The sequence below is a fragment of the Netta rufina genome (assembly GCF_964035555.1).
Source record: "Netta rufina genome assembly, chromosome: 9".
In the NCBI taxonomy this organism is placed as follows: Eukaryota; Metazoa; Chordata; class Aves; order Anseriformes; family Anatidae; genus Netta; species Netta rufina.
In genome coordinates, this window is record NC_140132.1 from 12,155,868 (window position 1) to 12,170,810 (window position 14,943).

General features: G+C 66.4%; 1 protein-coding gene across 2 annotated transcripts in view; it reads right to left on the reverse strand.

Annotated features, from left to right (window-relative positions):
* Positions 1 to 2,436: 2,436 nt before the first annotated feature.
* KIF1A (kinesin family member 1A) overlaps positions 2,437 to 14,943 on the reverse strand; it is a gene marked incomplete at both ends in the record, with an annotated part of 30,687 nt that continues 18,180 nt past the window's right edge. For both annotated transcript variants that reach the window (XM_084291711.1, XM_084291710.1), the window contains 22 exons: positions 2,437 to 2,479; positions 2,978 to 3,096; positions 3,175 to 3,367; positions 3,492 to 3,638; positions 3,770 to 3,894; positions 4,121 to 4,198; positions 4,312 to 4,524; positions 4,735 to 4,880; positions 4,988 to 5,049; positions 5,207 to 5,340; positions 5,468 to 5,582; positions 9,907 to 10,012; positions 10,276 to 10,360; positions 10,465 to 10,531; positions 10,761 to 10,869; positions 12,028 to 12,083; positions 12,260 to 12,378; positions 12,541 to 12,631; positions 13,064 to 13,232; positions 13,357 to 13,495; positions 13,743 to 13,828; positions 13,912 to 14,030. In XM_084291711.1, coding sequence (XP_084147837.1) covers positions 2,437 to 2,479; positions 2,978 to 3,096; positions 3,175 to 3,367; positions 3,492 to 3,638; positions 3,770 to 3,894; positions 4,121 to 4,198; positions 4,312 to 4,524; positions 4,735 to 4,880; positions 4,988 to 5,049; positions 5,207 to 5,340; positions 5,468 to 5,582; positions 9,907 to 10,012; positions 10,276 to 10,360; positions 10,465 to 10,531; positions 10,761 to 10,869; positions 12,028 to 12,083; positions 12,260 to 12,378; positions 12,541 to 12,631; positions 13,064 to 13,232; positions 13,357 to 13,495; positions 13,743 to 13,828; positions 13,912 to 14,030 — 2,521 coding nt within the window. The remainder of the gene's footprint in view (positions 2,480 to 2,977; positions 3,097 to 3,174; positions 3,368 to 3,491; positions 3,639 to 3,769; positions 3,895 to 4,120; positions 4,199 to 4,311; positions 4,525 to 4,734; positions 4,881 to 4,987; positions 5,050 to 5,206; positions 5,341 to 5,467; positions 5,583 to 9,906; positions 10,013 to 10,275; positions 10,361 to 10,464; positions 10,532 to 10,760; positions 10,870 to 12,027; positions 12,084 to 12,259; positions 12,379 to 12,540; positions 12,632 to 13,063; positions 13,233 to 13,356; positions 13,496 to 13,742; positions 13,829 to 13,911; positions 14,031 to 14,943) is intronic.

Consider the following 14,943-nt stretch of genomic DNA (forward strand, 5'->3'; position numbering starts at 1 on the left):
ACCTCCCCCTGACCCCACAGTAAGGGATCACTCCCTCTGACCTCCCAGTAAAGGATCGTTCCCCCCAACCCCATAATAGATCCCTCCCCAGCCCCCCAGAAGGACACTCAGACGGCTGCGTCAATGCCACATTTATTTCAGAACCGAACAAGCCTGGCGCACACGGGTGGCCGGGACCCGAAGCTCCAACACGGGGGGTGTGGGGGCACGGGGTGGGGGCGCAGGATGGGGGCCAGGGCCGGGACATGGCTCCCATCCCACGGGGGGCCTGGGGCTGCGGGGAGGAGGCCGCCTCACACCTCGGGCCTCGCCGGGAGGAGGGCGGCACGCCGGGCCCCGCCGCGTGCTCTGCAGGTTGGCTGGCCTCAGGCACGCCGCGGGGGGACCGGGACCGCGGCCCCACAGGGCCCCCGGCCCCGTGTCTGGTCACTGGCAGACACCGGGCCCGTCCCCGCGGGGAGGGCTCCGCCGGGAGCTGCCTTCACCCCGGAGGAGCCTCCTCCTCCTCCTCGCCCCCTGGACAGGAGTTTTGCCAAAATCCAGGATGAGGAAAACGGTCAAACGGGGAGCTTCTGCCCCAGGGCACGAGGGACCGGCCGCCCCCCAAACACGGCCGTCCCCGTCCCCAGCTGCCCCCGTCCTCCGCGTCCTTGCCAGCTTACAAAGGAGCAAACGGCATGGAGGGACGGCCTCGGCCCCGACACACACAAGGGACAGCGTGGGGACGCGCGGTGGGGCCGAGGCTCGGCCGTGCTGTGCAAAATTAAGGTCGGCTGTGAATGCGTGACGGCAAAGCGGGGCCCGGCGGGGGCCCAGGGATGTGCGGGGGAAGACGCCTGCCTTCCTGCCCGGAGCTGCGTGGGCTGCCCGCGGGAAGCCCTGAACTGAAGCCCCCCCGCTCGGTGAAACGACCAACAAAGGGAGACGGAGCCAGGAGGGACGCGGAGCAGGGGGCCTGGGTGCTCTGCTGGGGAGGAGGAGGCCGCCAAAGCGGCGGAGCCACCTCTGCCTCGGGGAGCCCCCCGCCAGCACGGCTCCTGTGCCGCAGCCGGAGGCGGGGGGCAGGAAGGTGAGATTGCACTTCTGGAACTGGGGGGGGAAGAGGGCTACGAAAACGTCAGCTACAAAAGTGAGAAGCCCCGGCCCCTCTCCTCCTCAGCGAACCCAGCCCAGTGACCCTCGCTGGTCTCTGCCTCGGCCCCGCTCTCCCTGCCGGAGGGGACAGCAGAGCCCTTGGGGGCGAGGGCAGCGAGGGGCCCCGTGGCTGGGCTGGCTGCTCCCAACCCTGGCTCCCGGGGGTCTTTCTCGCCCGGTTTTGAGAGCAGCCAGCCCACCCGCCGAGCTCCCCGGCTGCCTGGCAGGAGGCCCCAGGGAGGGGGCAGCAGCGTGGCCGGCCAATGTGGGCCAAATTTCAGGCTCGGGGCAGAAAAAGGAGCCGAAACACAACTTGTCCTCAGCACGTGCCCACACTGACGCGCAACCGTCCCCCTGGGCTGCTGGGGGGGAGGTTGGCTGGTCCTTGTGGACGCGGGAGCCCTGGCCACCGAAACTGGCATGCGTCCCCCTCCAGAGGTAGATGGGGCAGGGAGGAATTGCCTCGCTTGGGAAGACGTGGTGCCTTGGCCGGTCACCGCTCCTGGGAAAAGTAGTTTAAGCACTGGGGGGGGCAAAGCAGAGGGTCGGGGGAAGGATGGGGGGCGAGGGCGAGCGCACTGCAGTCACCGGGCACGTCTGCACTGCTGGGGGCAGGGGACAGGCCCGCCGCACTCGGTCCCCTCTCCCGGGAGAGGTGTCCCCGGGAGAGGGGCCGCGGTGGCCCTGGCACCAGCCCGCCGCCAAGGCTCTCCCCGGCCCACGGAAGGCGTTGTCCGGGGGCCGGGCCCCAGCGTGTGGGGTTTTCTGACGTAAATAGAAATAAATACTTTATAAATATAATCTTAAACTACTGACACCTGATTTTGCCCTGCCATCTTTTGTCGACACAATAAATTAGGAAATCCCCATACCTAAACTACTGCTTTCCCTTCACGTGGAAGCAATTCCTCCTGATTTCTCACCTCTGAGCTTTACAAGACGCCTACCTCTGTAGATCAAAGACCAGCTTTTAACCCAATCTACCCTCCTTGCTCCCTCCCCTCCGAAAGGAACCTTTCTGGAGCGTTACAGGTTGTGTGACATGACGGTCACCCACGAGGGGATGGGCAGAAGATCACATGCACACGAGAAATCCTGCCCAGGCGGGGCCGGGCGTTTGCAGCTACGAACAGAAATGAGTTTCCCCCGTGAAGGTGTAAATCGAGACAGATCCTTCCATGGAGCAGGCAGCTGGGGCAGCAGATGGTGTGAGAGATCAGACGTTAACATGGGGACTCTTGAGGCAGAATCAGCTATCTTGATCCTGCTGGCAGACGGATGAGGTGGAGGGTGTTTTTCAGGTTAGATTCTCATCTGGGCTGTTCTCCTTCTGGACAGCTTGGATCTGATTTGGAAACCGAGAAACAAAAGCAGTCAGAGATGCAGAAAGGGAGATTTGGGGTCCCCTGGGTGCAGGCTGGTGCTTGAATCCAGCCAGAGCCAGCAGGGCAGGGGGTTAACAGCAGCATTCTTTTGCCAGAGCTTGGGAATTTCTGTGCATTTATTCCTCTTCCCCTGCTCCTGCAACTTGAGATGATCTCAACAGGTTCTTGAGATGATCTCAAGAAGTGCTGCGTGTGGGCATTGCTTTGAGCTCAGTCTCTGTGCCAGCCAGGATCTGGCTCTCAGTTAAGCGGGGAGGAACGACCCCTCGAAACTGCCTGGGGGCAGAGTTGAAATCAAAATGAACACGATCCAAGCTCTGCCTGCTGAGAGCCGGGCTCAGGAGGTGCTCCCTGTGCTTGGCCATGAAGGACAGCAGCTCGCCAGCCTGAGGACAACACGGGGACAGCCACTACCAACCCCCCCTGGCACCACGGACCTTTGGGGGGCTTTCTCTTACCTTATGGACCCAGCCAGGAGGGGGTTGAAGGCGTAGAGCCAGTCGTGCATGTCCTTGTCACTGCTTGCCTGCAGCAGGATGCCCCGGTGCTCCGTGCACACCGCGAAGGTGTTGGGGGTCTGCTGGGGGAGAGCCGGGGGTCAGCCCCTCGCCCCACGGCGTGGAGGCTCCCCCCTCCCCGCAGGGGCTGCACCCACCTTCAGCATGGCCTGCTGGTCCTCGCTGTACTCCACTTGGGCCTTGGAGAGGTTGAGGATGGCCCTCTCCACCGAGTCCTTGTCCGAGTTGTAGATGTAGACGTAGGGGCGCCTGACCACCACGAAGCGCTTCACCCACCCGTTGGTGTGGGGCTCCAGGAAGTGCAGGTAGCCCTTTTTGGAGACGATGGGGCTGCAGAGTGGGGGGGACAGTGAGGAGGTGGCTGTGCTAGGGCGCCGTCCGCCCTGCCCCAAAGCACCAGCTGCTCCCCCTGCCCCTATAGGGGTCCTCTCCTGGCCTCCCCGGTGGCTCCTACCTGACCCGGATCTCCTGAATGTCGGGCACCAGCAGACGCTGGGGCTCCTTCTCTTCCTCAGGCCGGCGGGCTGGGGACTTCTTCTGCTCCCCTTCCACCACAGGCTCCAGGTCGGGACTCTCCAGCCTGGAGGAGACCTGCAGGGCTCTGGGTGGGAAGGAGAGAATGGGGTTGGAGGAGTGCAGGACGCCCAGCAGCCACGAGCACATCTGAGGGGTCTGGCCGCCCTGCTCGGTGGGCGATGGGGAGACAGCCCGACCCCCTGCCCAGCCTTATACCTGACTTCCACGGCGTTGTAGCGTCCTTCCACCAGCGATGGGCAGGTTGAGGAGGGGGTGAGGGTGGTGACCCCGAGAGCCGACATGGAGGGATCTCTCATCAGGGTCACAGACATTTCGGACAGCTGTGGAGGAGCGGAGGTGTGGACTGGAGTCTCTGCCCGAAGCCGGGCACAGCTCTGGCCGGGGCAGGGAGAGGAACATGCATATCGGTGCTCTGGGAGCATCCGGGCGAGCAGAGGGTGGCAGCGGGGCCACCCACCCGTGCCCTGCCAGCCCAAGTCCCCACGCATCCCTCCCCACCCTTAGCCAGCCCCACAGACCCCAAAATTTCCCTCGCCGCCCCGGTACCTTGCTCTCGCTGGCGCTGATGCAGACGTGGCTGTGGCTGTACTCGCGGTTGAAGGTGTGCGTCAGCAGGCGCAGGCACTGCGGGCGGACAGGGAGGGCGGTGGGGCAGGAGGCACCTTCCTCCACCCCCCCACCTTCCTCACCGCGTTACCGCCACCCCCCGGGACCCCTCCCCGTCTGTGGGGCGCTACCTTCACAGCCAGCTCCTTCTGCCTCTCGCTGGGGGTCTCGGGCAGAGGGGTCCGTCCCTCCGGGGCCCCGTCGGCGGACAGCGGGGAGGAGACGCAGGAGGTGCTTCGAGACTCGGAGTCCTCGCTGGAGCAGGGGGACAGGCTCTCCAGGCCCAGCCGCTGGGTGGTCTCCAGCTTCTCACGCAGCAGCAGGTAGTGCCTGGTCTTCTCCACCTGGACGAGGGCAGCCCCGCTCAGTGCCGGGCCTCCCCACACCCGGCTTGGGGGCATCCTTTAGGAGAAGGCGCTTCCCACGCCTCGTTAACCCAGCTGCTCGTTAGCACTGGGGTCTGACGGAGCCCAGCACAGCCCCGTGCCCCCCAGCTGGGACAGCGGGGTGCCCTTGCATGGGAAGTGCCCGGCGTGGCCCTTCCCGGCCCTTACTTCTTGCAGCAGGCTGAGCTTCTCCAGCTCCCACTGATGGTCGAGGATGAGGCTGTCGCTGCGGGGCCGCCAGCCGGCCAGGTTCTCCTCTCCCCTGACGTAGGCCACGGAGGTGTCCAGCACACGCCGGCGACGCCTCTGCATGCCTGCGGGGACAGACGCACAGCTCGGGGACAGACACGGGGATGGGGGGGGGGACACGGAGCTCGTATCACGGCCCCGCAGTGTTTGAAGGCAGAAGCAGGGCACCCACCTGGGCTGCCGGCATCCGCCACGCGGCACAGGCTCAGCTCGTAGACGCCCGTCACGCGGTTGCTGAAAGCAAAAGGGAGGCGTCCCCTGGCTGCCTGCTGTCCCCACACCCCGAGGATGCTCCCCACACACTGCTCCAGAGCAGCTCCCGTCCCGTGGGTGCTGGCGGCATCGTTTCCCCCAAAATCCTCCCCCCAAACACCCGGGAGGGTGCGGGTACCTCTCGGAAGCCCGCAGGCTGCCGCTGCCGAAGAGGTTGCGGATGGAGCGGGAGGCAGGGAGCTTGGCGTCGCGGGAGTAGAAAACCATGCAGAAATCTTTGGTGATGACGGCGGGCTGGGTGCAGTTCTCCATCTGCAGCAGGGTGGGGAGAGAGGGGAGCAGAGGGGCATCAGTGTCGGTCAAGGGGGGCGGGGAAAACCCCAGTGGGCGAAACACCAGCCCTGGTTTGCACTCCAGCTGCGGGGAGAAGGATCCTTGCCTCGATGTACGCGGAAAGGGTGATGTAGATTTTCTCCCGGTACGGGGTGACGCGGTTGAGCAGCAGGGAGTTGTGCATGGAGCTGTCCCACGCCGTCTCAAACTGGTAGAAAGTCCTGCCGAGAGAAAGCAGAGCCGCTGAAATGACCCCCCCAAAAAAAAACAACACACAAACTCGGGCCAGCGAGCGAGGAGACGGCACCCACCCCCCCCCGGCAGCGCTGCGGCAGGCCTGCGGGGACAGGCGGGCATGCACGGGGCGTTTGGGGACAGCCACGCCGGGGGATGCAGGGGCTGAAGGCAAAGCCGAGGCGGGATGGGTGCAGCGGGACGGGGACACGGCGCCCTCGCAACGGGAGCGGGCGCAGGGGTTTGGGGTGGCGTGGGGGGCTCAGCTGGGGTGCGGGGCAAGACGGGGAGGTGGGGACGGAGGGACAGAGGAGGGGACGTGTCCCCAGTGCTTGGGGTGAGCTGTCACCCCCGGCACACCGGGGCCAGGGCCCTGCCACCCATCCTGGCACTCCGGGAATGGCTGTCACCGCTGGGGTGACGACGGGTGGAGCAGGGAAGGGGGAGATGCTCGGCACAGCGGGGAGCAGCTCAGTGGGGACAGCCCCCCCCCAACCTGTGGGACCCGGGGACCAGCACTGGGTGCCCGTGGGGCTGCCTTCCCCTGCTCTCGCTGTGCCCTGGCTGCTGCCCGCAACGTCCCCGCTGGCCGCCCCAAACCCTCGCTGCGTTTTCCACCTCCCCACCTCTGCGCTGGGGGGGCCGGGCAGCGGGGTGAGCACTGCTGGGACCCCACAAAGGACGGTGCAGAGCAGCGGCTGCACTTTTGGGGTGGGAGGAAAAGGGGGAAGCAGGAGGTGCCTCAGGGTCATCACCCCCCTGCTGCTGGAGCCCCCCAGCTCTGGCCACCCGCGGTCACAACAGGCCCGGGGCTGCCCCAGCCCCGGCTCCTGCGTGAGCCCCCTCAGGAGGCCGTGGCACAACGGCGGCATGGCAAAACCATGTCCAGGGGGGCAAGCAGCAACGCGGAGAGAGCCAGGGCTGTGCTGGGGCCGGGAGCGGGGCTTTGGCTGCGCCCGGGGACGTGCTGTCACTGCCCCTGCTCGGGGCACCACGCTGCACAAGAGCGAGTCGCGCTCTGGAAGGCGTCGCGTACGTGGAAACCACACGAGACAGTCGAGGCGAAGGATCGCTTTTCAGACACAGACCACTTGAGAAGAGAGAGCTCCCGAGGGAGGAGGATATCAGAGAAGAGGAGAGTAAGGGGAAGGGGGGAAGAGAGCAAAAAGCAAAGGAACGAGGCGAAGGAGAAAGAGAGAAAAGCGGGAGGGACCAGACCGAGCGAGTAGGCGCGAAATACCTAGTGTCATTTCCGAATGAAATGCTATAAGTAGAAGGCAACCCAGGACAAACACACACACACACACGTACACACACAGAGAAACGAAACGTCAGAAAGCGTCGTCCGTACGAGGCCGCTGCCGACACGCGCCCTGCGGCACCCGCTGCGTGGGACGGGGCGCGCAGGGAGGGAGCAGCAGCAGCACAACAGCTCTGCCCCAGGGCTGCTCGGGGACGGGGGGAGCCCAGCAGAGCCCGGTGACCATCAGCCTTCAGCTCAAGGCCCGTGCCGTGGGACAGAAATTTCCTGTAGGGAATTCCCCAGCAGGCACGGTGGCCATTTCCCGTGCCACGGTGGCCATCTCTCGTGCCACGGTGGCCATCTCCCGCACCACGCGGGGCTCTGACACCAAGCTCTGCATCGTCACTCGCGTTCCCCTGATGGCTCCTGCTGGCACAGCCCCCAAATCAGGGGCCTGAAAGAGCTCAGCAGGGCAATCCCGAGGTTTACCCGCGTTAGGGGTGTTGCAGAAAGCCCTCCGCAGCCCCACACCTTCCTCCCTGAACTCTGCCCTCTCTGCAGGACCCCTGAGGAGGCGGCAGGTCTCGGAGCAGCCTCTCTGCTCTCCTGGGGCCTGCAAGGTGTCCGTGCTCAGGCCTGGCAGGGCAGAGCAGCTCGCCTGCCTCCGCCCAGGCAGCAGGAGGGGGTTTCCTCAACCTTCCCCGCCACACCAGGTGAGCATCACCCTGCAGCAGCCCCACGGGCAGCGCCAGGGCAAGCCCACGCGCTCCTACAGCCACCTGTGCCGTCCCCGAGCACCCTGCTGGGACAGGGTGCCACCGGAGGGACAGATGGACAGACAGACAGATGTCCCCTGGCATCCCCAAGCGGGACCGGCCTCTGGATGGTGCAGGTGGCACTTGGCAGACCCCAGCCCCAGTCTCCCCGACGCAGCCACCCCGCTGTGTGTACGCTGCACCTACGCACGCAGGAGGGCTGCGCGGGTGCTGGCGGCCCCCTCAGCGGCTGCGGGGTGTGCGTACGACACGCACGCGCTCCCACGCAGCCCAGCACCCAGCACGGGTCCCCAGCACCCTCCCCACGCAGGGCCGGGGCAGGAGCAGGGGGGGGGGACGGAGCCACGGGTCCCTGGCCGGATGCCGGAGAGCAGCGAAGTGAAAAGGCGAGAACAAAACCAAAACCAGGCGATGGGAGCACAGGCCAGCGAGAGCGAGAGCGAGGAGGAGCGAGATCGCGATCCAAACAAACAGCAAAACCCGCGGGGAAGGGGCGGCGTGAGAGAGAGAGAGAGGTGCCCGGGATGTGGTGAGAGGAGGAAGACGTGGAGGGGGGGGGGCTGGACACCCAAGTGCCGCCGCCGGCGGGAGTGAGAGTGCTGAGGTGCGGGGGAGAGAGAGGGAAAGAGCAGAGAGTGGGTGGAAAAAAAACCAATGGAAACAAATAATACCTAGGCATATCCGAATCAAGAAACTGCCTGCGAAAACACAAAACAATCACATGGTTAGTGTGGGCTCGGATGGGCAGCGGCAGCAGCGGGTTTGGAGAGAAGCAAGGGAGGCTCTCGGGGCCGCCCGCCGCACCCCAGCGCTGCCCGGGTGGGCGGCGGGCAGGAGGGGGGGTCCCGGGGAGCGCCGAACGCCGGCAGGAGGCTGCCCCAAAAGGTCCGGGAGGCTGCGGGAGATGGGCAGAGGCAGGGCCTGCTGTCGGCGATGGAGGCTGCGTGGCGGCCGGTAGCAAAGCGGGGAGCAGAAGCAGCCTGGGAGGAGGGCGAGGCGGGCGCCGCTCTGCCCGCTGCCGCCCTCGGCCTGGCGTCCCCGGCAGGCGTCTGGGGTCGGAGCATGCAGGGCGGCGGCGGGATGGAAGCGCGGGGTTGCTGCAGCGGCCCCTCGGCATCTTGCTGGGAGCCAGCGTCCTCCGTCCCCCGCCGCTGCCCCCCGGCCCCGCGCCCGGGCTCCCCGGGGAGACGGCGGGTACCCCGCGGCCCTGCTGCGGGGCTTGCTCCCAGGCAATCCCCCCAGCACGGGGGCGAGAGCAGCTCCTGCACGCCCCACGACTCCCCTCCCCGAGCACCCCCAGATGCGTGAAGCCTCCCACCATGCAGGCGGGGGAAGGCAGGAGCCACGTTCCCTCTGCCCGGCTGCACCGGGGATGCCGGAGACCGGATCCGGCAGCGCCCCAGGCAGCAGAGGTTGCTGCCCCACGAGCCCGGGTGTCGCATCCCTCCGGCTCCTTCACATCTGGCAAAAACCACCACGGCTGTGCCAGTGTGAATCCTCCTCACCCCGCCGTCCCAGGCCACCAGCCTCCTGCCTGGCCTCGCTTTGCTGTCCCAGCGGGTGTGACAATGCCCGACGCTCACACGCGCGTCCCGGCGCCGTGCCTGGGCACTCCCTGCCTCACAGCCACAGCTTTGTCACCGAGACACCAACCTCCCCAGGGAGGAGTGACCCAGCAGTCCCAAAAATGAGGGGCAAGATGGTCCTGCTGCCATCCGGGATGCTCCTATGCCAGGAACTGCCCTGCTCACTGCTCAGGACCGACCCCCGCTGCTCCCCGAGCCACCAACACCCAGCCCCACATCGTCCCCAGATGTCACAGCACCCCACGTGCACACACTCCGACCACGTGGGGTGGCCTCACCACAGCCTCGGTGCGGGGACAGCCCTGCCAGGGCAAGCAGGAGGGGTTTTCCCCCACGGCCCCAGACGTCGTGAGCACAAAGCAGCATTTCCAGCCGTTTGGCCAGGACACAGGACAGTCTGTGGCAGGGTCAGCACAACCTCCTGTCACTGTCACTGAACAGGACCCTGACCCCAATACCCCACATGGCCACCCCCGGTCTGGAAGGGCCTCAGGGAGGAGGAGGAGGAACAGGGTGGGTGTCCCAGGCTTTGGGGGCTCCGTGAGACCCTCTGCAGCTCGAGAAAAGCAGCACCCCCCTCCCCCAAAGCAGCAAGGGCCAGCAGGACCCTGCAGAGGGGCTCAGAGCACCCAAGGGAGAGGGGGATCCCCACATCTCCCCCCAGTGCTGCAGTCGGGGGAAGAGCAAGAGAAGCAGGGGCACGCACCGGTCGTCCTGGGAAGGGTGGATGTAGCCAGAGGACAGGATGTTCAGGGACAGGATGTTGGGGTCGATCAGAGACTCGTCAGCTTCTGGGGTGTTCCGGATCCGACCTGCAAACGCAGCACAGGGACACGCTCAGGTCCCCTGCCAGGCTCCTCGTGACCAGTGTGCCCCCCCCTACTGCGTCCCAACTGGTGCCCAGGACCACGATGGCCCCGTGGTGGCACACAGGGAGCAGTCACCTCGTTGCTATTTCAATCGTACTAGCAGGCAAAAAGTGGGAAAGGGAGAGGGAGAAGAGGAACAAATCCCTAAGGGATGTGGGGAGGATTTGGGGGGGAGCTCCAGAGCTGCCCCAGCCCGCTCTGCTTACCCACAACCAGCTCCCGCACTTCCTTCCAGCGGATCAGGCTGCCCGTCTCATGCACCAAGGTGACGGTGATCCTCCTCTGGATACCCTGAGACCCCCGAGGCCAGCGAGAAAAGGGCAGCGGTTGGCACAGAGCCCGGGCAGCGAGGCAGGAGCCGGGCAGGGCGCAACAGGGACTCGGGGAGGGGATACCTGGTGGAGCAGGAAGGTGCCGTGGCACGGCATGCCTCCGCGGTGGTCCACAACGGCCGGGATGTAGCTGGAAGAGAGGACAGTGATGGGACACGGCTCTGCCCCTGTGCCCAAGCCCACCATGCTTCTTGTTCACCACGCAACCGCAAGCAACAGAGAGGGTGCCGGGGCACCTCGTGCCCCCAGACACTCCGCGCACCACCACCACCACCGGGGCAACTGATCCCGAGGAAGAAGGAATCCTCGGGGGTGCCCCTGGGGAGCTTGCACATGGCGGGGCCGTGCCCAGGACTTACTCGCCATTGGCCTCCAGCTCGCAGATCTCGAAGAAAACCATCAGGTCGTACTTGCACTGGCAGGGCCCGGCGCTGGGACGAGTCATGGTGCTCAGTTTGGTGGCAGGCACTGCAGCGGGGGGGAAGGACGACTTAATGTCGAGGCAGGTTGCTGCTGGAGTTTGGAGCCCCACACACGGCAGCAAGCAGGGGAAGGCAAAGCAGGCACAGGCCTGGGCAGGAGCTGGGGTCAGACAGGCAGAGCCACCAAGCGGGGCAGCAGCAAGGCAGGAGGCAGTGTGGGGGGACACACACACCAGTCCTGGGGGACACAGCCCCATCCTGGGGACCTCGCTGGCCGCCGTGTGCTTCCTCCCACTCCCAAAGCAGAGCAGCGAGAGTTCAGGATGGGGCTTCCCCCGGAGACACCCAGCCCAGCCCTGCGGCCCCAGGAGGTGCAGGGACAGGACCCAAACCACACAGCGCCGCTCCAGCACCAGGGAGGCAGCTTGTGGACAGCCAGAGAGGGGCGGCCGGCACATATCCCTCGGTGCCGGAGCGGGATGCGGGCAGGCATCACAGCAAACCACCGCACTCGGCCGAACCAGAGCGACTCGGGTCTCAGCAGCCAGAGGCAGTGGAGACTCGCCCAGCCCCTGCAAGGGCAGCTTCGGGAGCTCCGGGCACTGCGTGCCCCAGGGGACGGCTGCGGCAGGAGACCCGAGGAGCCGCTGGCCCTGCCGCGGCCCCGTGCGGGCACGAACCCGGCTTCTGCGCCTTCCCGACTGCACGGTCCGTGGCGGGCAGGGGCGGCGGGCAGGCGGGCTCCTCCGCGCCGTGCCGCAGGAGGGAGGTGGCGGCGGTGGCGGCTGCCAGCACGTGCCCGGAGAGCGTGTCCAGGAGCGAGCCCGCCAGAGCAGCTGGCACCGAGCAGCCAGTGAGCCGGAGGGGTTTGGTGTGCTCTTGCGGGTTGGGAGGGAGGGAGACAAACAGAGAGGCCGACACAAAGCAAAGCGGTTACACACGGACACTTGGATAAGGGAGGGGAACCACGGGGCTGCCGTGAGCACAGGGGAAGAAGCACTTGCAAAGGGGTTTGCGCCAGCCGTACACGGAGCGAGGGGGTGCTGAAGGGCCTCCGGGCGCTGTGGTGCACAGCACATTCTGTGACGCCCCTCAGGCCCTGCCCTGCAAGCGCACGGCAAGAGGGCACGGGGAGCAGGGTGCAGCAGGGGACCTGGTCTGCAGCCTGGGGACTGCAGGAGAGGGGCAGGACGCGGTCTCCTACCTGGCTTGGAGAGCGGCATCACCCGGGGGAAGTGGCGCCGGGATGGCCTCAGTGGGCTGCAGAGAGAACAGGCTCAGATGAAAGCACCCGCAGCAGGAACTGGATTTGGGGGCCCCAAATCCGGCCCGGGGCCACCGTCTTCCGCACCCCTGTGAAGCCAGGGTGCTCGCCCAGCCCAGCCCCACGGCACCAGGGGATGCAGAAAGACTCGCACGTGGCCGGGGGCACCCACCTGAGGACGTCCTTGCAGAGAGGCGGGAAGGGGTGTTGCTGATAGTGCCCAAAAACTTCAAATACAATCGGCTGGCTCTTGATGTACTCGATGAAGGACTTGGTCACCTCCACAGCAATCTGAGAGAGAAAGAGCATGCAACCACGCTGCCTGGTTCAGAAAGGGATGCGATGCGCTGAGAAAACAGGCACCGGGGAAGAAGGGGCTGCTCTGGGGAGATCTGCCTGACACCCTAGGGAGACACCAGCAGCTGAGGGGGTGCCCGGAGGCAGGGTGCTCACGTTTTGGACGTGGTAGAAACCCAGCGGTGGCCCTCGCCCTGTGTTCTTCAAGGGCTCTGTTGAAAAGGCCTCGTCGTGGCGATGGATGAAACTGCAAAGGGAAGGAAGGGAAGGCATTCGGGGGCTGCAGGACAGTGCAGCAGCTGGGTGGGAGGGAACAGGGAGGGGAGAGGGGGAAGGAGCCAAGCCTGTGCCCCACACAGGGCTGTGTCCTGTCACCTGGCCTGGACTGACACAGAAAACCCACCCCACGCTAATCTGCAGCCCCCCAGCGCCTGTCAGACGCTGTCCTCAGCTTTCACCAGTGACCAGGTGTGTGTCCAGGCTAACACGCACGCTCACCCTGCACCCCTTGGTTTTGCCTCCCCTTCCATGAAAGCCATGGAGCGGAATTAAGGACGAGAGCAGAGCGTGGGATGCAGCTCCCAGCGCTACCCCTGCCTGCCTCCTCCCAGGGCAACCAGAGGAGGTGAAGGCCAGAGCGTGCAGGGATGTAACGGGCTGGGGGCCACTGTGGTCTCACTTGAACTGGCAGAAGATATCTGCGTATTCTGCTGAGATGCTGGAGGCTTGCAGGACAGTCACTCGGAAAGTGAAGATGCTGCCCAGCTTCAGGTGGTCCAGAGCTGCCTCCAGGGGCCCGTCCATCGTGGACTTCTCCGGGCTGTCCAGGAGAAGGTCCTCTGGTGTCACTGCGTGGAGAAGAGAGCCCTCGGACGTCAGGAGTCATCTTCCTGATGCCTGCCAACAGCTCTGCACTGCTGGGCACGAGCTGCCAGGGGCCTGGGCTTTGAGTGCGGGCAGCTCACCGCTCACCTGCGCAGGTGTTGTTGTTGACCTCATCGGCGGAGGGCCCCAGGTCGCTGATCTGCCCCTGGCCTTCCACAATGCGCAGCTCCTCCTGGGACGTTCCCGAGCGGGACATCCCCACGGCGGGGCAGGACTCGGACTGGAACTGCAGGGGGGTGATGGGGAAGGGTGCCTGAAGGAGGCCGGCGGTGCCACCACCGCGGTGCCGAGCACGGGTACAGCCACAAGGGCAGCTCCAGCTCGTCTGTCGTGTCCCACAGCAGCCCCCCCAGGACTGGGCTCCTCGAGCAGCGGGAGCAGGGCCAGATGTCACCCGGACCCCATGGGACAAGCATGCCTCGGAGAGCAGTGGGTCGACAGACAACACCCCCGTGCCACTGCCATGGCCGTACCTTCTCGAAGTGCTGGTCATCGAAGGAGATCTTTGCCGTCCCCGACTGCCGCACTCCAGAGCCATAATCTGGGGCCTCCTCGTCGGCTGGGGGAGGAAGGCACCGAGGCATTAGTGGGGGGCTCCAGGGGAACGTGTGGGATGAGGCAACACGGGGCTGCGCCTCCTACCTGAGATGGCCTGGACGGCCACGCGCAGGAAGCCCTTCACCTCGCCCTTCTCGCTGACGATGGCCACGCGGTGGACCAGGGGCACGGGGTACAGCAGGTTGCTGAGGTACACGAAGGCCCTGCCGGGGGGGAAGCGAGACGGGGAGCGCCGTCACCGCCCCCCGCCCGCGCGTCCCCAGGCGCGGGTGGTGGCGGCCGCCGGCGGCCGGGTCCCAGGTCACCACTGAGGCCGCGACGGCGCTGCAAAGCAAAGCCATGAGGGGCAGCCAGGGCCAGCGCGGGGCAGGGAGCAGGCGCGCCTCGCCGGCCGTCCCCTCCGCTGCGGGCGGGAGCGCGTCCTGGGGAGGGGATGGGGATGGGACTGCGCCTGATGGGTGCCGCAACAAGCCGGGAGGAGGACCGTCGTGGCAGTGACGAGCTGGAGGACGGGGGCAGGAGGTGCTGTGAGAGAGCTCGGGGGTGCTGCGGAGGCAACGGGGAGCGGGCGAGGCGAGGCCGGGGTGGGAGAGGGAAGGGGCGAGGGAGGGGAGGGAGGAGAAGGTCCTGCCTGGGGCCCCGGAGCCTCCAGAGAGAGGGGAACCTGCCCTGGGCGGCGGTGGCTGGAGGTGGCTGGGGAGGCTGCGTGGCGTGGCCGGTGGCACTGGCGGCGTGCACGTGTCCCCTGCCCCGTCCTGCTTAGGGCCTTGGGGTCCCGGGCCACCCGCCGGGCGAGGTGCCACCCCGGGGCCGCGAGGTGACAGCTGAGCTCCGGGGAACCTCCTCCTGGTGGTTGGGCTGGGGACAGGCACGTGGCCGTGCGGTGCTCCCCGTCCCTCAGGTGTTCGGCCTCCTCTTGCTGCCTTCCTCAGCTGGCTGCGAGCTGGGGACCGATTTTGGTCCTTTCTGCCCAAGTCGCAGCGTTTCTTCTGGCACGCCGGTGGTGGGAGCGCGCCGTGCCCTCGGCCCTGCTCTCCTGCAGCATCCTCGTGCTCCGTGGTCAGGATCCTGATGGCACCCACTGGGACACGTCGGCTTTGGGAGGCTCCCGAGGGG